The sequence below is a fragment of the Herpailurus yagouaroundi genome, unplaced genomic scaffold (genome assembly GCF_014898765.1).
Source record: "Herpailurus yagouaroundi ecotype Mexico unplaced genomic scaffold, PumYag 185, whole genome shotgun sequence".
Classification (NCBI taxonomy): Eukaryota; Metazoa; Chordata; class Mammalia; order Carnivora; family Felidae; genus Herpailurus; species Herpailurus yagouaroundi.
The window spans coordinates 5,365,760-5,391,349 of NW_024412416.1; the positions used below are offsets into that span (position 1 = coordinate 5,365,760).

Genomic DNA, 25,590 nt, shown 5'->3' on the forward strand with positions numbered 1-25,590 from the left:
GCTGAAGTTCCTGGCATCAGAGTCCAGATCGGATCCAAGGAGCGGTGAATAATCTGTAAGATAAGTGGAGCAACCCAGAGAAGGGCCAACCCCGGGAAGGAGGCTTGATCCCATATCGTGGGGGGGCCTTGGCGTTTTGTGATGCTGAAGCGTGTGGACTTTATCCTGTGGACAGCTCGACCTGGGAAGTGGTGACCTGAATCTGATGGTAGAACGATGACCCTGGCAGTGGAACAGAAGATGGAACAGAGGAACAAGAGATCAGAGGCAGGACGGCCCGTAGGAACCCCACCGTAGCGTTCTAGGAGAGAGGGGACGGTGGTGGAAACAGGGGAAGAGCACGGAGGGGACAGGGTCAAGGGAAAGCACAGTTGCATCCGTAAGACTGGCAACCAGTGGCGTAAGAAAGGTGAACGGTGGAAGTTTATGTTAGTTTCTGGTACCGTTGACCACGGACATGCAGGAGAGGGGGTGGAGGGATGGGATGGGTGGTGAATGTGATTTTTAGATCTGTGGTGTGGGGGGTGTTCAAGGGGTAGTAGAGATGGCCACGTCCTCAGTCTTCATAGTTTCTCTGGTCACAATGTGCTTCCTGAAAGAATTGGAAAACTGTACCCCTTGTATATTTCTAACCAGACACCAAAAATGTTTCAACACGAGTTTTAAATAAAAAGAATGAGGTCTATTGTAAATAACATTTTTCAATAAAATTGTCACCTAGCCCTTTTAAATGTATCCAGTAGAATATAAATATAATAGCAATTTTATACCTACTTTCACTCACAAAACACATTAAAATGTTTAATTTTACATGTCTTTAAAAATATCTTTAACAGATATTTTACATCTTTCCTCTTCCTCTTTGAATTCATATTTCTCTTCAGTTTTCCTCACAGATTTTTATCCTAAGGTGATATATTTTTCTGCATGAAATCTTGTTTATCATACCTATAAGAAAAATATGTATACAAATATATGTATATAAATGAAAAGTTGCTTTTAAATTTCCCATACTAAAATTTTCTTCCAGATTGAATTATTATAATGATTAGTTATATATAACTGATCAGAGTAGACATTTCTTCAATTAGCTGATACATCTGTGGATGAATCGACTCCGTCCATATTTCTTGTTTTCGTAGATGTAAGCAGTGAGAACTGTTATTCACATAAACTTGTAGATGGGAATGGAAAGCATTTTATTTTAGCAGCGACACTCAATTATTTGAGTTTTTTCTGACGTATATGCCAAAATTACATAATGATCTGTCATCAAAAATTATCTTTTATGATCTGTCAGCTGACAACTCAACTAGGTCCTTTAAATTTTGTGAGAAGCAAAGACCTGTAAACTCTCTGACTGGCAAAATAAGTCAGATCATTACTCACTGTACTTTTTCTGGGAAACATACTATAAAAAAGTTTTACCAAGATTTATCTAATGACCATTGCATGTTGTTGTTCCTCCTTCACTTAAATGAGTCTTGTATCCAATATATTCGGAAGAGTTGGGGAAATCAAAACGCTGTTAGTTTCAGTAGGCCTTTTCTAATACATTTTGACGTGTGTTTTTATTGTATGATACACTTTTAAATAACAGCCTTGTCAGAACTTTGTGGCTGCCAGTTAGCTCTTTCAGATACCGGGACATGACTCTGGAACGTAATTGGCCAAGCCAGTGTTCATTGCCAAACCAATCACCTGCATTAAAGTTATTTCCATTTATTTAAAGGGAAGAGTCTGTCTTTGTTTCTCAGTTCACATGAACTATTTAGTGCACATTCCCATGACAACTATCTCAGCTTCAAAAGCAACTAGAGCTTGAGCACAAATTGATTCCATTTCCCGACACATCACTTAAAATGACAGGAGTTTGATACCCTGGACCTAATCATAGTTACCATGTTAATGTCAGTTGATATCAGTACTCCCTCAGTGAAGATACAATGGAATCTCAAGCTTTTTTTAAAAAAAGTAAAAAGTATCTTTATTGAGATACAGTCAGGGTGCCTGGCTGGCTCAGTTGGTGGAGTATGTGACCCTGTGTCCTCCAGGTCATGCGTTTGAGCCCCACATTGAGCAGAGCCTACTTAGAAAATAAAAATAGATAATTGACACATCATAAAATTCACCCATTTAAAGGTTAGAATTTAGTAGGGTTTTGGTATTTTCACAGAGGTGTGTGCAACCACCCCCCCATATCTAAGTGTAGAACATTTCTGTCACCCCAAAAAAGGAAGCTAGCACTCATCAGCAGTCACTTCCCATTCTTCCCATCTCGCGTGTCCATCATCTCCCCCCGAGCGGTGTTTTCAAGGCTCATCCGTGTTGCCACATATATCAGGACTTCGTTCCTTTTTATGGCTGAATGATCTGTTGTGTGGGCATTCCACATTCACTTACGTATTCTTTAGTTGATGGGAATGGTCTCTAACTGAATATTTGGAAATTCCAAACATCCCATTTTCCAACAGGCCAATAGGACAAACTCGAGGAGACTGTTAACATTTTCATCAGAGCACATGGTGCACCTGCTGCATTTAGTCAGTGGCCCATGTGCTGGACTTGGGCAGTCCTTTTGCAGTAGAGATTCTTGTTTTGGTTTTGAGTTTGAGGTCTGCAACTTTATTTCCTAATCTCATGTCACTTTATTACTTTTAGTAATTTGACTAAGTTAATTAGTTAAACATTTCTAAGTTTTTTTCAATTACGTCACAGGTTTTAAAACTTGTTCAGATTACGTGCCAGTTTCTGATCACTGCTTTATTGAGAGGGAGTCCATGTATCATACAACTCTCCCATTTAAAGTGCACAATTGAGTGGTTTTTAGTATGCTCAGAGTTGTGCAGCCATGACCACAATCAATTTTAGAACGTTTTCATCACCCTGCACAAAAACCCACGTCCATTAGTACTCACCCGTCTCCCCCTCACAGCCCCCTCAGCCCGTGGCAACCACTAACCCACCTTCTGTTTATAGACTTGTCTATTTGGGGATATCTCATATAAATGGAATCATGTGATCTGTGGTCTTTTGCGAGTGGTTTCTTTTACTTAGCACAATGTTTTCAGAGTTTATTGTTGAGTAATATTGTTTTTTGTCTGGGTATGGCACATTTTCTTCATCTGTTGGTGAATACTGGTGTTGTTTCCATTTGGGGCTATTACAAATCTCTCTGTTCACATACAGGTTTTTGTGTGGCCCTGTTTTCATTTCTCTTGGGTCTGTACCCAGGAGTGGAATTGCCCAATTGTACGGTATCCCTGATTTTCACCTTTTGAAGAACTGCCAGACTTTTCCAAACATCCCCACCGGCAGCATAAGTGGGTTCTGATTCCACCTCTACTTGTTCTTGTCTCTTTTTTGACCCCGAGCTCCTTTTTTTTTTTTTTTTAAATACATAACCATTGTTGTGCAGTTACAGGTTACAATGTAGGTGACAAGACACTTCCTGATGATAGTCATGATGTCAGCGTCATGCTGGGGGGGGGGGGGGCCTCCTGCACCATTCCCAGCCTGCGCCCAGAGTAACTCAAATAAGTTTTAATATTATCTACATCATTGGTACTCCCGGGCCGTTCTTTTTATGCCATCATTTTATCAAGACTGTGGTTTCCTTTGCTGTGGCAGTGATTATAAATAATTGACTGAGAACGATCAAAACAGTCCATGGATGAGGCAGTCTTTTGCCTCCTGCCTCCACCCCGCCCCCGCTGTGATCCACTACCCACCCGTTCTTTGGCCATTTCAAGCACTAGAAGGGAGGACTCCGTGCTCTGTGCACGTGAACAGCCTAAGAGGCAGGTTCAAGGTGCCGGTTAGCAGCAGTCTTGCAAGGCTCCCAGAGTGCTGCATCCTGTGACAGCAGCCAAGGGCACTACGCTTTACTCCCAACACAAATATGGAAAGCCCTCACAAGACATGAAGCCCTACCAAGGGTTTCTGGTACTTTGATTAAAGAAAATTTCACCTACACACCCGCACTACATTCAGTTTGCTCCATGTGGTGTCCTGGAGGTTTTTACCGCCAGACCAGTGCGCGGCCATGAAGTTCAGGACAGGTGAAGAGCAGGGTTGGTTGGTTGGTCGGTTTTTACAAAGTGAGAGGACGGCCGCGTAAAGGGGGCAGGCGGGGCCGGGGTAACGCGCAGGATGTCTCGGCCACAGGAGTGTCCTCAGATCAGTCTTCTCGGGAGACAGTCCACGTGCAAATGGAGGACCTGCAAACTGACTCGTTTGCGGTTGTTGTCTTTGCTGATGTACCTTTAGAAGATCTTTGTGAAGTTGGGGTACGCGTACCCCTGTTTCAGACCACTGGTTGAGAAAGAAGTTGGACGGCGGTTTAGAAGTGTGAGGAGAAGCCTGAGTCAGGGCGGGTAGGGCTGACGCTCGGTGCTGCTTAAAGAAGGTGATGCGGGGGGCGCCTGGGTGGCGCAGTCGGTTAAGCGTCCGACTTCAGCCAGGTCACGATCTCGCGGTCCGTGAGTTCGAGCCCCGCGTCGGGTTCTGGGCTGATGGCTCGGAGCCTGGAGCCTGTTTCCGATTCTGTGTCTCCCTCTCTCTCTGCCCCTCCCCCGTTCATGCTCTGTCTCTCTCTGTCCCAAAAATAAATAAAAAAATAAATAAAAAATTTTTAAAAACATTGAAAAAAAAGAAGGTGATGCGGGGAGGAGGGAAGAGGCCCCCACTGCAGGAGCAAGCGTAGGAAGCAGAGAAGGAGACAGAGAAACTCGAGGGCTCAGCGGGGAGGGAGCAAGCCCGTGGACCTGAAACAGTCGGTGCCATTGGAGGCTTTCAGGGACGATGCTGACGACACGGAGCGACAGAGGGGCCGGAGAATGAGGTCTGAAGGAGACCAGCACACCCCCTGCAGGCAGCCCCACTGCTCCCTGGCCGTCTTACCTGCAGGGCGGTCCCGTGAGGAACACGGCTGCCCCGCCCACATGGAAGTCATTCGTTCGTCCTAAAACCAAAGAAGTTGATCCTTTGGAGCCTGGGTTAGTGGGGGAGTCCCTGCAGGGCCCGGGACCCCGTAACAATCCCCTCACCTTTCTTTAGTTTTAAAAGTAAAGTTTAGGGGCCCCTGGGTGGCTTGGTCGGTTGGGCGTCCGACTTCAGCTCAGGTCATGATCTCGCGGTCCATGAGTTCGAGCCCCGCGTCGGGCTCTGTGCTGACAGCTCGGAGCCTGGAGCCTGTTTCGGATTCTGTGTCTCCCTCTCTCTCTCTGCTCCTCCCCAGTTCATGCTCTGTCTCTCTCTGTCTCAAAAATAAATAAAACTTAAAAAAATAAATAAATAAAAAATAAAAGCTTAGATACGGGGGGGGGGTGCCTGGGTGGCTCAGTCGGTTAAGCATCCGACTTCGGCTCAGGTCATGATCTCACGGTTTGTGGGTTCAGGCCCCGCGTTGGGCTCTGTGCTGACAGCTCAGAGCCTGGAGCTGCTTCGGATTCTGTGTCTCCCTCTTTCTGCCCCTCCCCCACTCTCACTTTGTGTCACTCTGTCTCTCAAAAATAAAAAAATGAAATTTAAAAGCTTAGATAAAACAATCTTAGTAGCATGGTAATGGCAAAAGCCAGAATGGAGGTGACAGGAATTGAAATTGGATGTGTGGTCAGTTGGTTGGGGGCGTGAGTGTCTTCTGAGAAATTTGCCACTGGCGGGCAAGGCAGAGGCGAGGTGCCACCCGCAGGGGAGCGCAGGGACAAGAGAAGCTTCTGCTGTTTGGGGGTATTGGTGGCCCTAGAACATATTCAGAGACAAAGGGGAAGAATTGGCAGAAGGACCTGAAATACAAGAGCAGAGAGAATGGAGAAAAGCCCCCTGAGGAAGCAGGAGGGAGGAGGCAGGTGGGCCAGAAGAGAAAGGGGGCACATGTGTGTCAGAATCAGCCCATGCCCTTCGGGGCGCAGAGCACAGGGCAGCGATCTGTGATCCAGAGGGCTTTGGCTCCCGCTGCTGCCCTGCAATCAGCTCTTTATGTCCGCCATCAAATTTTGGGAACATTGGCGGCCTAAAGTGTGTGTTTTCTCTGTGATTTTTCAGTTTTATCCACCTCTGCTTGTAATTGACCTCATCTTAGGGACCGGGCTCCTGACTCACCTGTCCTCTCTACGTGTTATCTTCCACAGCCCTCCTGATTCCTTGTCATCTCGTCCCACAGACATTTGTTCCCTATCACCGTTCCCTCTGCAAACACTTAACCTGACTTCCCCTCGAGCATCGTGTAACGCAAGCTGCCAGGGACCATCATCCGCTTCAGGTGGCTTGATCATTAGGTTCGCATTGTGGAAAATCAGTGTTTGATGTATAAAAGTGAGTAAAACTATATTTTCTGTTAATAACAAAATTTTCTCTTTGGGGCTTCTAGGTTTAGCATGAGCTTTAACAGACATAATCTGAAATACTATGTGTTACCGAAAAAACCCAAAAAGGTCGCATTTGATTGCTTAGAGTGGATCAGAAAGCATCACCCACGTGAGTACATGTGACGAATTATGTCTAGAAGTAATAAGTAAATATTGTGGTATTCGTACCACGATAGAATGTGTGTGTGCATGTTAAACATCGCTTTTCCCATGACAGTAGCACTAACTAGCTATTTATAGAACAGCAAATCACAACTGCCTCACTGCTGGAAATTGTAAAATCCCATTTGGTTTGATAACAATAAACCCTAAGAAGAAGTATATGAGATGACCCCCCCCCCACACACACACCCGTGCTGTAGTTCGTGGTTTCGGCGTCTCTCCTCTGGCCCCTGTCGGTACGGATTCTAGCAGTCTCTGTGTTAGGGGCTTCTCCCGAGGGTCTGCCTCGGAGTTCTGTTACCTAAGATGAGAGATTGCAAAACTCGTGGTAGTTTTCCACATAACCCCCCTGCTCCTTTCCCAGAGAGAATTGTTCTTGGTGACCACCTCTAGTTCGTGTTTTTAAAATTAGTGTACGTGTTTGTTTGAGCAAATCAGACCGTGCAGAGAGGTGGACCAAGAAGTCATCTGTGATTTCCCTTCCAGACCCCCTTGTCCCGGGTGGCGAATATAGATAGCACGTTTTTGTCTGCACCTTTGGCTCTGCCACGGAGAGAGGGCTTTTTCTTTAACGCCTCTCATTTTGTGGTTTTCAAAACGACACATAGAATACGTGCTCCTTGAAGAAACCAAGAAAGCAACAAAAAGAAAGAAGCAAAAGACAAGAGTCACCTCAAGACAAGTCGCTGGGACCATCTGGGGTTTACTTCCCTCCAGCAGTTGTTTGTGTGTGTTTCTTTCCATTAGCGTACTGTGTGTGCACTTTTTCTACCCTTAACCCGCTCTGTACCTTGAACATCGTCAGGGTTCTTCAGAAAACTTAGAAACCACTTAATAATTACGGTATAGTTTTTTTCATGATGTCCTTTCTTAATTAATCCCCTAATGGTGGCCATTGAAGTTTTTCTAATTTTCAAAAGTAGAAACAAAACTTTTGGCAGAAGCCATGGTACCCCTTTATTTCCTAGATGAGTTTCATAGAAGGAACGGGGTCAAAAGGCAGAAGCATTTCTAAGGCTGATGCACATTGCCTCACGCTTTCCACAATGTTCGTGGAAGGGTGCCTTCCGGCTGCATGGCCAGTGTGAAACAGAGCCCGGGCTTCCTCCAGGCCCACCTAAGGAGTCATCTGGGGGCATAACGGAAGGTCCCATCCTGTCTTCTCCAGTGCGTGTGAATTCGTCGCTTGAATCACTCTGCGTCTGTGACCACCCTCTACTCTAGCAATACCCTGGAGGTCTGCTCGTGGTGCACATATTTCTACGAACACAATGAAAATTGTGTTGTTATTTACGATAAAAGCTCTGTTTTGGTTTCTCGGCAGATGACTCTGGGATCATCTACTGCCTCTCCAGGCGAGAATGCGACACAATGGCTGACACTTTACAGAAGGATGGTCTTGCTGCCCTTGCTTATCACGCCGGCCTCAGCGATTCTGCCAGGGATGAAGTACAGCACAAGTGGATTAATCAGGATGGTTGCCAGGTAACATTTTCTATAATAAACAAATCAAGGAAATGATCTTTTATAGGACACGAGCAAACGTGCACACACAGGATGAAAATTGTTTTTACTTTAAAGACAGTAAACATCGGGGCGCCCGGGCAGCTCAGTCGGTTTAAGCATCCAGCTCTCTTTTTTTTTTTTTTTTTAATTTTTTTTTAACGTTTATTTATTTTTTTGGGACAGAGAGAGACAGAGCATGAACGGGGGAGGGGCAGAGAGAGAGGGAGACACAGAATCAGAAACAGGGTCCAGGCTCTGAGCCATCCGCCCAGAGCCCGACGCGGGGCTCGAACTCACGGACCGTGAGATCGTGACCTGGCTGAAGTCGGACGCTTAACCGACTGCGCCACCCAGGCGCCCCGCTTAAGCATCCAGCTCTTGATCTCAGCTCGGGTCATGATCTCATGGTTTGTGAGGTCGAGCCCCACATCGGGCTCCTTGCTGACAGTGTGGAGCCTGTTTGGGATTCTCTGCCTGTCTCTCTCTCTGCCCCTCCCCCTGCTCATGCTCTCTTTCCCTCTCTCTTTCAAAATAAATAAACATAACTAAATAAAAAAATAAACAAATACCATAAACATCAAAAGAAGACTGAAATTTAAAAACATTCCAAAGTTGCTTTTTCTTAAATAAAAAAAAAATTTTTTTTATTCAGCTATAATTCGCCCTTTCAGAGTATACAAGTCAGTGGTTTTTAGTATATTCACAAGGTTGTGCAACCACCACCACTGTCTAATTCCAGAGTATTTCATCATCCCCCAAATAAACTCCATACCCATTAGCAGCCACTCCCCATTCCACCAACCCCCCAGCCCCTGGCAACCACTAACCTAACCACTGCTAGTCTGTCTCTATAGGTTTTCCTGTTCTGGACATTTCACGCGAGTGAAATCATACAGTATGTGTTCTTTTGTGACTGATTTATTTAGCATAATGTTTTTAAGATTTATCCACATTGCAGCATGTATCCGTACGTTATTTCTTTTGTGGCCAGGTAGCTTCCATGGTAGGGATATAGCCCAGTTTGTCATCCATCCATCAGTTAGTAGACATTTGGTTGCACCCACTTTTTGGCTATTGGCGCATAATGTAATGCTTCTGTGAACATCTGTGTACGTGTTTTTGTGTGAACACGTTTTCATTTCTCTCGGGTGGGTACCTAGGAATGGAATTGCTTAGTCATACGGTAACTCTACGTTTAGCTTTTTGAGGAACTACCAAACTGTTTCAAAAGCAGCTACAGAATTTTACAGTTTGAGCAGCAACGTGTGAGGTTCCAGTGTCTCTGCCTTATTATTATTACCCATTATTGTCTTTTTTACTGTAGCCATCCTAGGGGATGTGAAGTGGCATCTCATTGTGATTTTAATTTGCATTTCCATAATAACTAATGGTGTTGAGATTTCTGAGATGACCGATTTATCACCCAAGTGGATCAAGAGGAAGACAACTAAGAACACTCTAGGCATCTCCTATAGCAGCAGGTGCCGGCCTTGGATAGATCTTTCTCAGTAACATCGATGACTTTGAGGAAAACAACTAAATAACTTTTTCAGCCTATGAAGTTTTCAGGTCACAAAAAGGGAAATTACCCTGAAGATTTAGAGGAAAAACATCTCTCAAAAGTATTTTCTAACGGAAAACAGAAGAAATCTTAGAGTATATTAGCCTAGTGTCCTTGGAAAGATGTCAGAAGACTTGACTTATATGAACCAGAAGCACTCTACCATAGGAAGATTACAGGCTGAGATGAAGGCACAAATAAAAATGAAATTTATCCAGATAAGAAAATGCACGAAAGGCAAAACAAACAGAATTATGTATCAGGACACAAATGGTTCAGATCAGTGCAGACATTTGCATCAATCAGGTAGCGAATAACTTAAAAATGCGAAGGAAAGAAAACAGATTAAAATTAGGGGAAAAAAGGAAAATGGTATTTGTTGGTGTCAGGGCATCCGCCTAAGAATAATCAGTGTGTCCAAGAAGGAAATCACGATAGTTGGGATACAGATACAACAGGCAGATGTGTTCTAAATGAGTACATAAGAAATATTTAACAAATTTAAAAGCTTTATTTCCGTGTCACTGGGGGAAAAGGTAAATGTAGACATAGTTCACCGATTAACGAAGGGCTAAAAGAAATTACATTCACCAAGATAAAGAAATAAGATACTCTACAGAAACCAGACAGACCTGAGACTGTTTCACTAAATAACAGAAGCAGGACACGCGGTCTTCAGAATCAGAGAAGGGAAGCCTGGGACTGAAGAATTTCACAGCCTGCTCATTGTTATGTGTGTTGAACACAACGGAAGGGCACTTTCAGATTGTGAAGTCCAGAAAGTGGATCACTGCCTTATCGTCAGTGAAGTAATCACAGATGCCAGTCCTCCCTAACTTGTATATTTCAGCAAAATTCCAGTGGGTTGTTTTTTTTTTTTTTATTCCTTTGATAAACTTTTTCTAAAGTTTGCTTGGAAGACTATCCCAGTTTAAATAACCGAAGGAACTTGGCAAGAAAAGGAAAACACATGAACACTGGCTTTGCAGTACATCACAGACACATCAGTGACACAGAAATCCAGAATTCACCTGGAAAATGTGTAAAAATAGCGTGTGGCAAGGAAGGCACTGAAAAATTAAAAAAGGAGGGTGATCCAACCAGAGGTACCACTTACCTGCTGGGAGGGATTGTTTTGGATCCTCCTATCAAAATCACAGGTAAGTAAAGCTGTTGGTATTTTTAAACGTAGGAGCCCTGGCTGGAAGAGAACCTAAGCTTAAAAAGAGCTCAAAAGGAAGGAATTGATAGAAATGATTAAAAACCTAAATACCTAAACACTTGTGTGTTGGTGAGCAAAATTAAAGGCAACAGCAAACTGGGGAAATAATGTCTTCAGCAAATAAAACATCCCATAGAGCGTGTAAAACTTTGATAAAGACATGAATCTCAAATAGTAAATTACCCCACGCTATCAAGAGACATCGAAAAGGAGCTGAGGGTGCTTTGGTGGCTCAGTCAGGTAAGCATTGGACTCTTGACTTCGGCTCAAATCACGATCTCATGATTCCCAGGTTCGAGCCCTGCATCCGGCTCTGTACTGACAGTGAGGAGCCTGCTTGGGATTCTCTCTCTCCTTCCTCTCTCTCTGCCCCTCCCTCACTCACACACGCACTCTCTCAATAAATAAATAAACTTAAATTTTTTTTAATAAAAAATGAAAAAAGGAGCCAGCAAAGTCTAAGCACAAATGTATTCCAAAGTGCAACTTTGCTAATTATTAAATCCAAATTTAAAAACAGTGAGCGACCATTTTCACCTCTAGTATTAGCAGACTTCTATTAACTGTTGGGGTCGATGCTGTAAGGGGCAATTTCCTACAGTGCTCCTGAGAGCCTTTCTGGAAAAAAATACTGTAGACTGTACAAGAGCCTCAGATCTGAAATATGGGCTTGGAATTTACATGGCTGTTTTTTTACTTTTTTGTTGTTGTTGTTGTTTTTTAATTGAAGGATAGCTGACAGACGATATTATATTACTTTCAGTTCAGCACAGTGATTTGACAATTGTACTTACCACTTCTCACCATACAAGATTATTGCAATGTTGTTAACTGTATGATAGTGTTATATAAACAGCCTAAATGTCCTGAGTGACTGGGTACATTATAGAGCATTCCTGACATTGAAAATGGTTTGTGAAGAATTTCATAATGATTTGAAAATGTTCAAATGTCAACGATGGAAAAACGTAGGGACAAATAGAATCCAGAAGTGTGAGATCTCAACCATAAAAAAGAAAATTGAAGGACACCTGGGTAGCTCAGTCAGTTAAGCATCTGACTCCAGCTCAGGTCATGATCTCACAGTTCGTGAGTTCGAGCCCCGTGTCGGGCTCTGTGCTGACAGCTCAGAGCCTGGAGCCTGCTTGGGATTCTCTGTCTCCCTCTCTCTGCCCCTCCCTCGCTCACTCACACTCACATTCTCTCTCAAAATTAAATAAACATTTTTTTAATAAAAAAAAAAAGAAAATTGAATAGAAAAATAGATGAGAAAAAAGCCGAATATTTTCAAGTTCTTTAAATCTCTACGTATAGTATAAATATTCCACAGTACACATGCATACAGATAACATATTTGTATATATGTACATAAAACACTTTGATCAAAAATATGGTTTTAAACAATTGGTGAGTTTTTGTTTGTTTTCAGACTAGCTAATCCTTACCATCCAGGTATAATAATACAGTCACTGGACAACCTTGATCTTGTTAGATTTGTGAGATAGAATAAAAACTTCATTGTTTTTCTTCACAAAGAAATTATTATAGTCTGGCGTTTTAAGAGCAACACAGAAATAAAGAAGGAAGTAACAGCTCGACTAAGCCAGTTTTCCCAGTGACAAGGCTAAAGGCTTTCAGGGGAAGTTGGCTTCAGGGTCACCTCCCTGGGAGCCTGCACACTGCCCCTGGCCCACCCCTCGACCTCAGCAGACCTTGACCTTGGGAGACTTGCCTTTGGGAGCCCCCCTACTTGTGGGACCGCTGCAGGCCATGCCCTGTGGGCCTGTGGGCTGCCACCCCACTCTGCACAGCCTCCCCACCTGCTCTCAGCCACTAGAGGCTCCGGCAGACTTTCTCTCTCCAAGGACATTTCCTTCGGTAAAAGTGCCATAAATCTGGGGGGACGACTAGCCTGTAGTTCAGGCCGCAGCCGTCACCAGTGTGGACAAACACGCCCGTTTGCTATCAGCCTACTCCACCTCGTGCTGTTCCTCTCCCTGGTGCCCAGTGACCGAAATCATGTCATCAGCCTCAGTCTGGCTACCAGGTAGTTTGGTTGCTTTTGAAATACTGGTCTCGCAGCTTTATTTGTATAATATAATTTTGCCTGGAGATGTAATGTTTTTGGGTTAATAAGCCCTAAATTTGCAACTGCCATGGTTATTCTTGAAAATGGTTTTTTTACTAAAAATCAATTTATGAAGCTCCTGAAGTTCAACTGTCACCTTGGTTTTCCTAAGTAATTTGCATCAGCCACGATGCATGGTCTCCAGTCTTTTTTTTCCCCCCTAATATAAGCAACTGTCAGACTTTTACTCATGTGAGTTCCAATAAAAATTTCACAAGTTTTTACTTTGAAATCAGCTGTTGAGGAAAAGAAGCTGGTGTGTGATTGATCAGCTGCTCCCACTAGGGAAAAACAGATGGTAAACACGGGCACAGGTGACATTGCCACGGTTCCTGAAGCATCAGAGGCACTAGCAGTGATCATCACCCTGGAGCTCCTGAGCGACCCGATCATGACCATGACCTCGGTGCTATGGCTGTGTGGGCAGTGCCCCTCATACCTCCATATCAAAAACATAAGAGAGGGGCACCTGGGTGGTTCAATCGGGTAAGCATCTGACTTCAGCTCAGGTCAGGATCTCACGGCTCGTGGGTTGGAGCCCCGCATTGGGCTCTGTGCTGTCAGCTTAGAGCCTGGAGCCTGCTTCGGATTCTGTGTCTCCCTCCATCTCTGCCCCTCCCCCACTTGTTTTTTGTCGCTCTCAAAAATAAACATTAAAAAAAATTAAAATTAAAAAAAAAAAAACATAAGAGAACTAGATGTAGCAGCACGTTCGGAGTGCTGACTGCTCTTGAGTCTGGCCCCTTATGTGACAATACCAAATCCATGAGAAAGTGCCTGCCACCCCACCACACGAGCCTCTCTTTACCTTTTTGGGTCTCAGTAGTAATTGCAAATTATCAATATGAAGATCGCACATTAGTCATGCAAAATAATGGGACCAACTTAAGAAACTAGATTGTTGTTATACATTTTTTTAAGTGGTCTGCCAGAGTTGGGAGGCAGTAACCCTTGGGTTACTTTGAGTTAGGGTCGCTGCTTTTGGTGTAGAAGAAGGGAACTGCCAGTGTACCAACCTTTTGGAGAAGTGGTCGGGGTTGAGGACAGTCCTCGAGTGGAAGAGAAGGAGGTGCCTTGCACAAATAAAGAGTGACGGTGAAGATAAATATTTGGATCATATCGAGGTGAGCTTCCTGTTGCCCAAGCTAACTAGCAAAAAAGAAGTAGACCAAGCAATAAAAAAGTACTGCAGAGAAGGCGTTGGTTCAGGTTTGGGAGAGATGAGCATCCTGTCTGTCTGCAGCCAGATGATATTCCTTCTAAGACGTCTTCTGACCTGAGTAGAATGGCTGCCATGTATCTATCTGGTAGATGTGGACCGAACTCCCGTTTACACGCACTAATTTGACATCAGTTATATTCCATCTACTGTGTTCTTCTTCGATGGGCAGCACATGAAAGTGAATTAGGGGTCTCCTGATCACGCCAAGTTTGTGGGAAGTTTCAAAACCAAGCAAGACTTCATAGATGTGGTTGAAGTAATTTATCGAGGAGCAGTGAGGGGAAAGCTTATTGTCCAAAGTCTTGCTGATCCCAAGAATATTCCCAAATGTGACCTTCTCTATCAAGACATTTAGCGCATTCACTACTGTCAAAGTTGAAGAAAAAAGCACATCGTGAAACAGCACCTGAACCCAGCTGTGCCATTTTCCTGGAGTCCTTCGGACGTGTGTTTAGCGTCCCAGTGGAGAAGAGTGCTGACTTGGGTAGAAAATACCCCACCCCCAAGTAGAAGACCACGCTGACGACCTCAATGAGCAGGGATGCTTAAATGTCTGTTCCTTGCAAACCCCAGAGCAGTCAAGATGACTGGGGTCACTTTACCCAGCGGGATTTTTGAAAATTTATATTGTGCTTCTCTTTAGTCCTTAAGATGATACAGAATCCTTCTGAACATTGGCTAGTATATTTATGTTGATTTTGATATACAAGTAAGATAGGAAATCACTTCCCGTAAGAACAGAAGTACTTATTTTTTACCCTAAAGGTACCCACACACATACCCTTGCCCTCACCTGTTTCTCCACTCATGTATTTGTCTCATGCTCTCCTGTCTCCAGTCCTTATTATCTCAGTTTCTCTTGAAATAAATGATTCTCTACCGATAGGAGAAGAAAGAAAGGAAGGAAGGAAGAAGGAAGGAAGGAAGGAAGTAGAGAAAGAAAGAAGGAAAGAAGGAAGGAAAGAGAAAGAGAAAAAGAAACTAGATAGTTGTATAGAGTGCATTTTAAAGTAAAATAGAGGATAGAGCTTTTAGAGGCATCTGTGATTAAAATGTGTCTTTAAGTCTGTTATGAGTCTAACAGGCTTTTGCTCTCCCATCAGGTTATCTGTGCAACAATAGCATTCGGAATGGGGATTGACAAACCCGACGTACGATTTGTGATCCACGCGTCTCTCCCTAAATCCGTGGAGGGTTACTACCAGGAATCGGGCAGAGCGGGGAGAGATGGGGAAATATCTCACTGCCTGCTGTTCTATACCTATCATGATGTGACCAGACTGAAGAGACTCATCTTGAGTAAGTCAAGCCCCGTTGTAGAGACATCCTGTCCTTTTCAGCCTCGTGATAGTAATCTCCTCCTGCTATTATGGTACTTCTGGTCCAGTTTCCTTCAAACAGTCGTAGAAAACTAGAAGTGTTTATGTAGATATGGAAATTTTACTTCAGTTCACTTTTATTGCACAACTATTACACGCTTGTCATGTAAAACTCAAAAGATGCAGGCGTGTGTATATGGACGTGCATGAGGCAGAAAATTTCCAAAGCATGCTTGCATACAGTTCGACTCTAGGAAAGAACCCCAGCTGTTGGTTTCCTTTGTCCTTCCAGATTCAATCTCTGCATGCGTCCTTGCATGTAACACATATTTCAAACACGCAGAATGGTAGAATGGAAGGAGTAACGAACGCTCATGTACCACCAGGTTAAGAAATAAAACCCCCCGTATGTCCCTCTCCTCTCCTATCTCAACCCCCCATCAGAGATAAGCAGTATTTTGTATTTGCTGTTTACCCCTGCCAAATGCATGTATTTTGCAATGTGAGTGGGATGTGCCTGTCCTACGTAGACGTACAGTGACCTTACTGTTTTCATTCTACGCTAAGATGTAGCCACATGTGGTTTGACTACCTAGAATTCCCTAGTACGGTTTATTCCAGGTCTACTTAACCAGTCCTCTTTGAATAGAGACCTAGATCATTTCTTGACGTTATCAGCAGTGCAACATCGAGCATTTTTGTACGGGTATCTTTGGGCGTTTGTGCGCTTGTGTGCATAGGATACGTTTCCAGACTTAGACTTGCCAGGTCAAAGCGGATACGTATTTTAGAGTTTTGTTATGCCCTTTGCCCATTTTTCTATTACGTTGTGCTAGTTAAATGTATTTCCTAAGTAAGTTTTCATTTTGAGACTGCTTTTGAACGGACCCCGCCAGAGATACTACATATGGGATGTGACACTTACTAGGCACCGTGCCAAATATTGTATCACCTTTTTTGCTCATAGTCCCTGGCTTTTGAGGCAGAGTTTGTCCGATGAAAAAAGGGAGCTTCATTAAGGTTTTGTAACTTGCCCCCGGGAGCCCCCGGGAGCAGCAGCAGCAGTAGGATGGGGGGCAAGTGGAAGGACAGTGGTAGCGATACTGACAGACGGCATCGCTTGGCACCCCTTCACTGCCACCTTCACTGCTTGATTATATCCCTTCGCTCAGGCTGCATGACAAGCCTGACAGGTGCTGCCATTTCTCCCCTCATTTCACGGACGAGGACGTGAGATGCGAGCCGGTAAGCGGCAGCGCCCTGTCGGGGCCCAGGTCTGCCTGACCCCCAGAGCCCACGCCCCTTGCACTCTATGTAACAAGACGATTCTCAGTGAAAAAATGAAACTTGTAAACTCAGTGTGTCCATGTGTGTTTTTAAACAGAACCTGCATTAAGTTAGGTCCAAACAGTTTAATAAGCATTTAAAGTCTTAAACACTTAGCAACATTTTGGAAAATAATAGTACTCGTAAACTAGAAAAACAAATTTTATTTTCTTTCTTAACTAACCGCAGTTGCTTGCCAATGGTAAGTATGTGTGCGTCATTCTCAAACCTTGAAATTAGATTAGATGTTGCTACCCTTACTTCCTGTTTCACACGGGTTTTCTGGAGGTGCTTGTTTTTATCCCAACAGCCTCCAACACTTCAGTTTCACAGAGATGAACATGGGGCGGCCCTGCAGACTAGCATTTTGTGGGGTGCCAGGAGATGTTAGGTACTTCTGTGTTTCCCTGACATTTAAAATACCCCGCAGTATTCACTGCAGCACCCCGGGGCTCCTCAGCACGGTTCTGGAGCCACTGGCTTAACTGCTTCCATCCCAGATGCCCAGGGAGGCGTACGGCCCGCTACCATAGTTCCATCCATGCTCTGCTGACTTTGGACGTGCAGTCAAGTACATGAGTGTCTGATAAGTACAGTAAAGTTCAGTCAGATTTTCATTGTTGGGAACAACGAAGATTTAAAAAAAATTGTTCAGCCACTCTTGATGACAATCTTCATTTATTCCTATAAAACTAAAAATTTGAGGGATAAACATATTCAGTTGATTATAATATAGAATGATGTTATGTTGACATATAATGGCTACTAGTAATTTTATTTCATTTAAGATTTAAAATTATATTAATCTATTCTAAACATTTTTGTAGTGTTTTCTTCTATTTTTCTACTCTAAGAAGTGTCTTTACTATGTGCTTCACCTCTTTCAGTGGAGAAGGATGGAAACCGTCATACAAGAGAGACTCACTTCAACAATTTGTATAGTATGGTGCACTACTGTGAAAATATAACAGAATGCAGGAGAATACAGCTTTTAGCTTACTTTGGTGAAAATGGATTTAATCCTGATTTTTGTAAGAAATACCCAGATGTTTCTTGTGATAATTGCTGTAAAACCAAGGTAAAATGAGAAAGTTTTAAATTCTTTGTAATTCAGGAAATTGCTAGGACTTTGTTTTTTCTTTCTTTTTTGTTTTGTTTTGTTTTGTTTTGTTTTTTCTTTCTTAATTTAGCCAAGTTAGGTTACCATACGTGGGCCCTTGGGGACTGAACTGGGGAAGGTGGCTTCTTCCCCATAGTAATTTGGAATAGAAACATTTAGTAGTAATTCTGTGGAATAGTTTTCAAATTAGAAGCCTATGAAAAGTTTACTGGACCTGTCCAAAATGCTAAGGTTATAGATGTGTACCAAAGGTTACAGAATATTTTAGAAATACCGTTAATCTGTAGATAACCCAAAAAGATCTGACATGTACAGGTAGAATATTTAAATCAAATTCCAATTTATATTGGAAGAACTCTTTTTCAAAAGAGTTATACTAACTAGTGGACCGTGCATTTGAATCAGGTCAATTACGTTTTTCTATAAATTGGTTATTTAAAACCTATAAAGAATGAATAGCAGTAGCTTCTAGATGAGTTTGCTATTGTCTGTCCTAAAAATAACTGTGAGAAGTTGTTAAATTCATTCATCAGGTACTTTATTTTACCTATCATGGTGATTCTGTGTTTTAATGTCTCTGTACTTAACAGAGCATTTTCACATTATTTGAAATGTTGGTGGGCTCCCGGGTGGCTCAGTCGGTTGAGCGTCCAACTTCGGTTCAGGTCATGATCTCGTGGTTCACGAGAGCCAGCCCCGCGTCGGGCTCTGTGCTGACAGCTCGGAGGCTGGAGCCTGCTTGGGATTCTGTGTCTCCCTCTCTCTCTGCCCCTCCCCTCACTTATGCTCTGTCTCTGTCTCTCAAAAATGAATAAACGTTAAAAAATTTAAAAAAAAAAAAAAAAAAAAAAGAAACGTCTGCAAGGTGCTAGGGATTCCCAGATGAACATGGTGTGGGCCAGTTCATAGACTGGAGGGAGACAGACAGACGTGGATTCACATAATCGTGATACCATGTGAAGAATAAAGTAGTTACAAAGATCTGCAGTGCTGGCCAGAGCAGAGGGTGATATACCCTCCCTTAGGGTGGAATCGTGGATCGGCAGCCATCCCCCACCCCCCCAACCCCCCACCCCCCACCCCCCACCGCCCCTGCCTCAGCCTGCCCCCAGCCCTCCCCTGTAGATGCTGCCTATCACTTCTTGTTTAGCAAATATTTGTTGAGTGCCTGCTCTGTGTCAGGCGCTGTTCTAGGAGTTTGGGATGCATCACTGAACAGGATATAAGCATCCTTGCCCTTGTGGGGCTTACGTTCTAGCAGAGGGAAGCTGAATACAAAAGCATAAGTGCGTGTCAAGCACAGCAGTATAAGGAGTCAGGAGTGGTGGGTGGGGGGCACAATGCGGTATTGGGTAAGGTGGCCCAGGGAAGTCTTATTGCAAAGATGCAGTTCCCTGGATGTGGGCATTCTTGGCCCCAAGGTGGGGCAGGGGGGGGCATACCTGTGCATTGGGGGGATAGTGGGGGAGCCCGTGTAGCTGAGCAGGGCCAAGAGTCAAGGGGAAAGGAAAAGGCAGGCCAGAGCAGCGAATGGAGGGCCGAGTAACTGGAGGCGTGATGTGACCCTCCCCCCCACCCCAACCAGGATGTTTGGGGGAGGACATTTGGCAGGATGGATCAGTTAGGTTTATGGTGTATTGAGTTAGGTGTGTCTGTTAATTGAGGAATTCTGGAAAGAGGCTTGTGGTACATAGGGATTTGGGCATATGGGTGGTATTCGAAGCCACGTGCGCAGATGAAATCTTCCAGGATTTAAGTTTAGACCGAAGAGAAGAAAACCAAACCTCTGAGCCCTGGGACATTAAGAGGTTAAGGAGAAGAGGAGGAGCAAGGAAAGGCGACCAAGAAAGAGAAGTAGCAAGGTCATAGGAAAACCAAAAATATGCCCAGAAAGTGGTTCAGAAAGGAGGGTGTGCGAGCCACTCAAACCCTGCCGCTAAGCTAAGCAGGGAAGGGACCAGGAAGACGCCACTGGATTTAGCTCCACGGGAATCGAGGCGGCTTGCATTTGTTTGACCAGTTTCGGTAGATGGGGGCAAAACTGGAGACGGTGAATATAGAGAACTCTTACCAGTTGTGCTTCAAGGATGAGCAGAGAAACGAAGCAGCAGCTGGCAGGGGAAGCAGCCCGTGGCTGCACTGATAGGAATGCACTTGTCCAGGATGAAACGTTGACACGTGAGGAGAGAGGAGAGAACCGCTGGAGCAGTGTCCTTGAATAGACGGGGGGTGGGGGGGTGTCTAATGTGCAAGTCGAGAGATTGGCTTTAGGCAGGAACCTAGAGAGTTCATCTGGAATAGCAGGAGGAAAGAGAAGGCCGTGCAGGACTGGCGCCGGTGATCGATGTTGTGAAGGAATCTGCAAAAGCTCTCTTCCAGCTGCTTCAGTTTTCTCAGTGAAGAAGCAGACAAGGTCGGCAGTGGCCAGGATAAGAGAGTGATTGAAGAGCAAGCAGAATGGGAAGTGGCCGGCTAGGACAGTTCGGCAAACTTTATCTTAAAAGGGCCAGAGGAAATCCGTCAGGCTTTGTGCGCCTCAGTATCAGGGTCTCTGTCACAGGTGCCCAGCTCTGCTCTCTTAGCCCCAAAGCAGACATAAACAATAAATACATCGATTTTCCATGGCTATGTTCCGGTAAAATTTGATTTATAGAAACCGGCATCCAGCTCGTAGGCCACAGTATGCCGACTCCTGCTCTAAGAGAGCAGAGGAGTGATAGACTGGGGATGTATGATGATCACCTGGCCGCGGTCAGGGTCCCCCTGAGGTCTGTGGCCATTTGCTGAAAGCGCAGACATTCAGCGTGGTTGCATGTGTTTCTCCAGCCAAGTTCAGCTACTGAGGTACAGGCACGGAGTGGTGAAGAATTGGATCTACTGTGTGTCGAGCAGTGAATGTGATGAGGTGGCGGAAGGGCCAGGGAGTTGAAGTTATGTGGACCGGTAGTATTGTAATGACCGCTGTGGAATTTAGGCTGAGTCAAGAGATCATCTGATGGGAACCCGTGGATGGGCAGGCCCGGTGGATTGTTAGGCTCAGAATGTACTAGATGGCGTGAGGTGGCAGTCGTAGAATGAAGGGGTTGCCGTTATTAGTGAGGCCAAGGTGGTGGGCATGACCATGGACGTGAGCAGCTGGCATTCACAGAGGACAGGGTCACTAGGGCAGAGGAGATCAGGATGCCAGAGGCCAAGGTGTGGGGGATCATCTGTCTGCTGAGTCACCAAGAATCAAGGCAGGCATGGTGTGGGAGGGGAGGACAGGGCCCTGTTTCATGACGGTCCCAGACAGAGCCTCAGAATCACCACCAATTTTTAGAATAAGACAAGAAACCTGTTTGTCTTAAGGTTGTTAGACTGCAGCAGATGAACAAGGGTTAGAAGGTAAGGGGGCTGCATAGACGGAGGCCAGGAGCATGATGCCACTTTTGAGAACAGCAGGTGGTTAGTACTGTGAGTTTACAGAGCCAGGATAGATGAAAGCAGACAGGTCCTGTGGTAATGGGGGCTTAAAAAAGTAGGCCACGTTGGGAGACCAGTGAGGAGAAGGAGAGAGCAAACTGACGAGACCATTAAAAGGGTTGACTGTGCCATCAAAGCCCCAAAAGTGATCAGAGGTCACCATCCAAGTAAATGCCAGAGCACTGTTCTAGAAGGTATGAGGGGTTTGAAAAGAAGGAGACAACAGTCCCACCCACAGCATGCTATCGGGTAATTGAAAGATGAGAGGTATGTCTGTAACACAGCAATAAAACATACATAGTGGAGTGCTAATTGTTCTAGACACAGGGTCAGTGTAAGAACTTAGAAAAGAAAGAACACTTGGAACTTGGGTTTTGGTCTTGGTTTTGGTGTGGAAACGGTTTGTTGTGAGACTACCGTTGTTACTATTAAACCCTAGCAGTCTAGGTTATCATCTTAATTACACCGAAAGTAATCTCTTTTTATTCATAGGATTGTAAGACAAGAGATGTGACTGATGATGTAAAAGATATTGTAAGATTTGTTCAAGAACATAGTTCAGCACAAGGAACACGAAACAAACCCCCTGCAGGTCCTTCTGGGAGATTTACTATGAATATGCTGGTCGACATTTTCTTGGGTAAGTTCTCTGTTTTATAGTTGCAGTTACAGCAGTTGAAATTGAACATCTACAGAAATCATCTCAAGTATGTGGAAAAAAATCTCTTTTGTCTGTCTTGAAGAACTTAAGGATTTCAGAATAAAACTTCTTGAGTAACAAAAGAAAATCAGCTTTTATGAATGATAACAATTATTTGTGTAGAATTTATATGTTACTAAGGTGAGGTTTTCACATTCAGAGAAGCAAGTAATAGGGCAAAGTGGGTACAGGGGATTAAGAGGTACAAACTTACAGTTAGAAAATGCAGATGTCACGGGAATGAGAAACACAGCACAGGAAATGTAGGCGATACTGTTGTAAGAACGTCGTGTGGTGTCAGTCGGTGTCATGGCGGGCGGAGCATAATGTGTATAGTTGTTGAATCACTATGTTGTACCCCCAAAACTGATATAACGTTGCATGTCAACGATACACCAATAAAAACAATAGGAATAATAAAAATAGATACAAAGAAAATATTAACGCATATACAACCTCATCTGAATGAATGGACTATAACTTGCTTGGAGAGTCGCCTGTTGAGTGACTTCCATTTCCGGACGGCAGCCTGGGCAGAAGTATCTGTCTTCTTTTTTTTGTTTGTTTTGAGGCCCTGTCAAATTAATAGTGTGGAAATAAAATGGGGATTTGATTCACAAGGGCATCGGTAACCAGAGAGAGCCCATCATCAGATTCAAGATTTTTCAAATCTTTTAGGGAACGAATGGAAGCATGTTGACGAGCGGAATGAAATACAATAAGCCACCGTGCAAAATTAATGAAGGAGAGAGTCTTAGACAAGGAGGGCTCTCAACCAGGCAGAACTCCCATAATCAGGAGGCCTCAGACTGAGTCTCCAGGTCCTGGGGGTGGGAGTGTAAGCAGAGGAGCCACAAACAGGAGGGGGCAGTTAGTCGGCCCACGAAAGAACTCCATCAAATGCCAGCCTGGAATTGATTCCAAAACAAAAATCAAGTGCCCGAGGAATAGAAAGGCAGCTGAGTTAGGGGCCAGAGCCCCCAAGCGGCATTTTGGGGACCACCCAGCCTAAAGCAAACCTACAAACTGGATATCTCTGTTTACTGGAGGGATTTAGGGGAAAATAGATAACAAAATAACGGGGGGCAAACCACTTCAGAAGTTTAACCTGATCCCTGAAGGTTAACTACAACTGGACAGTCAAAGGAGAAACCAAGTAAGTGTTTGACCCTGAGTATAGAGACAATTTACAAAATAAGTAGTAGCTTTAGGGAGAAGGGAGGGCAAACTAACTCATAATTTAGTTTCTTCACAAAGACTTAAGTAATAATAGAATGTTATGGGAAAGAAACAAAGAATGAGAAAGAGCTGTTAAAAATTCTAAGTGATTGACATAGTAAATTTAGTGGAAATGTTGGAAGGTAAAGTCAAGAAAATCTTTTAAGACTTGAGCAAAAAGATACATGGAAAATATGAGAAAAAATATAGACCACTTCTTAGGAGATGTGAAGTCTGACAAAATTTTTGAAATAGAATTAGAAGGAATTATCAGATTTCCCTGAATGAAAGAGTAAAAAATAAAAAGCTTTCAGATTAAAATGTCCACCGAATGCCAAAGGAGATGCTTTATGAGATTTAAGGATACCAAGAGTATGGGGCACCTGAGTGGCTTAATCGGTTGAGCATCTGACTCTTGATTTCAGCTCAGATTAGGATCCTAGGGTCATGGGACCGAGTCCAGCATTGGACTCTACACTGTGTATGGGGCCTGCTTGGGATTCTCTGTCTCTCCCTCTCTTCCGTCTCCTTCTCTCCCTCTCCCTCTCTTTCTCTCTCTTTCCCTCCCTTTCCCTCCCTCTGCCCCTCTCTCCCCAGCTTACTCACCCTCTAAAAATAAAACAAATCTTATTTAAAAAAAAAAAAAAAAAAGGATAAAAAGAATACCAAGAATAAAGTGATGTTGGGGAAGAAAAACTTTTCCTCCACCCTGTTAGATTTAATGTTTGGGGGCCTGTGAATTAAACTGACAAAAGACATTTAATCAAAATGTGGCTCAAAGGGCCTATTAAAATTGGGGCTTAGGGGTGCCTGGGTGGCTCAGTTGGTTGAGCATCTGACTTTGGCTCAGGTCACCATCTCAGGGTTTGTGAGTTCGAGCCCCACATCAGGCTCACTGCTGTCAGCAGTCAGCCTGGATCCCACTTCAGATCCTCTGTCCCCCTCTCTCTGCCCCTCCCCTGCTTTCACGCTCTCTCTCTCTCTCAGAAATATATAATCATTTTTTAAAAATTGGAGCTTATATACTATCTTAATAGGGGAAGGGGAAGAGGGGAAAGGACACTAAAGGAAAACAAATGTTGGGGGTGTTTTTGGAAAGATGAATGGGCCCTTAGAATAGAAGAGAGGGAGATAAGATAGTTTTGTGACGATGCTTAGGAGTGGAATGGAGGCTTCTCATCTCCAGTGATAAAAACTGGTCTTCTCTGGTTACTCCCAGGGAGAGAATTTATGACATTGGAGTTTTGGGGGGAGGTCTCTGCTTTTTACAGATAAGAGATTTCAGGAACTCAGATGCCTTCTGCTCAAGGTAATTTTTATGCCGCAGTGGCATATTCTGGACCCCTTCTGGAATATGCCACAGTGGCATATACTGGAAAGAAAGAAACCAAAGCCAAACTGGCATCAGATTAATATCAGCAACCCTAGAGACTAGAAGGCAAAGAAGTGATACCGTAAACAGGGAAGCTGACCCATGGGTCCGGGGAGAAGAAGGCCCAGATCCACAGCTGTGAAGCAGGTCCAATGAACAGTCTGTGCAGATCGTAACAGAAAGTCAAGAAAAACAGGTCCCAAGCAGTGTAGAGAAGGAATAAGAAATGAAAATTTTTGAGAACAGTGAAGGACACATATTATTTCTCAACAGAAAGAGAAAGGCACTTAGAAATTCCATGGGAAAGATTATGGAAAGAGAGCCAAGGTCAAATATAAAACAAAGGAAATTGTCACACGATTTTGAGTCATTGATAAAATGTACCAAAAAAATGATCCATTTGTCTGGATGCAGTAAACATTCTCCGGAGGGTTATGCAGGAGTCAGGACTTTCTTAGTAGGGACAGAAACTTTGCTGACAACCTACAACGGTTAGAGGCAATGTACAGACTTCCAACGTGTGGGGCGCAGGACAGGATGTGTTAATCTTGATGATATAAAAATATAAGTACAGTAAATAAAAGAAAGTACTTGGAATACTCGAGGTATTAATAACCTCCGAGGTAGAAGGTAGAGGGAGTAGCCAGAAGTTCTATCTAAAGTTAGAAAATAGGGGCGCCTAGCTGGCTCATTCGGTTGAGCAGAGTCCGACTTCGACTCAGGTCACGATCTCACAGTCTGTGAGTTCGAGCCCTGCGTTGGGCTCTGTGCCAACAGCTCAGAACCTGGAACCTGCTTCGGATTCTGGGTCTCCCTCTCCCTCTACCCCTCCTCTGCTCATGCTCTGCCTCTCTCTGTCTCAAAAATAAAAAAAAACATAAAAAAAATGTTTTTTAATAAATAA

General features: G+C 43.9%; 1 protein-coding gene and 1 pseudogene across 4 annotated transcripts in view; both read left to right on the top strand.

Moving 5' to 3' along the window:
- BLM (BLM RecQ like helicase) overlaps positions 1-25,590 on the top strand; it is an 89,799-nt gene that overhangs the window by 51,631 nt on the left and 12,578 nt on the right. For all 4 annotated transcript variants that reach the window (XM_040493589.1, XM_040493587.1, XM_040493588.1 and 1 more), the window contains 5 exons: positions 6,371-6,477; positions 7,855-8,015; positions 15,273-15,468; positions 17,702-17,892; positions 21,889-22,036. In XM_040493589.1, the coding sequence (XP_040349523.1) occupies positions 6,371-6,477; positions 7,855-8,015; positions 15,273-15,468; positions 17,702-17,892; positions 21,889-22,036 (803 nt within the window). The remainder of the gene's footprint in view (positions 1-6,370; positions 6,478-7,854; positions 8,016-15,272; positions 15,469-17,701; positions 17,893-21,888; positions 22,037-25,590) is intronic.
- LOC121042355 (thioredoxin-like protein 4B) lies at positions 13,913-15,054 on the top strand (annotated as a pseudogene).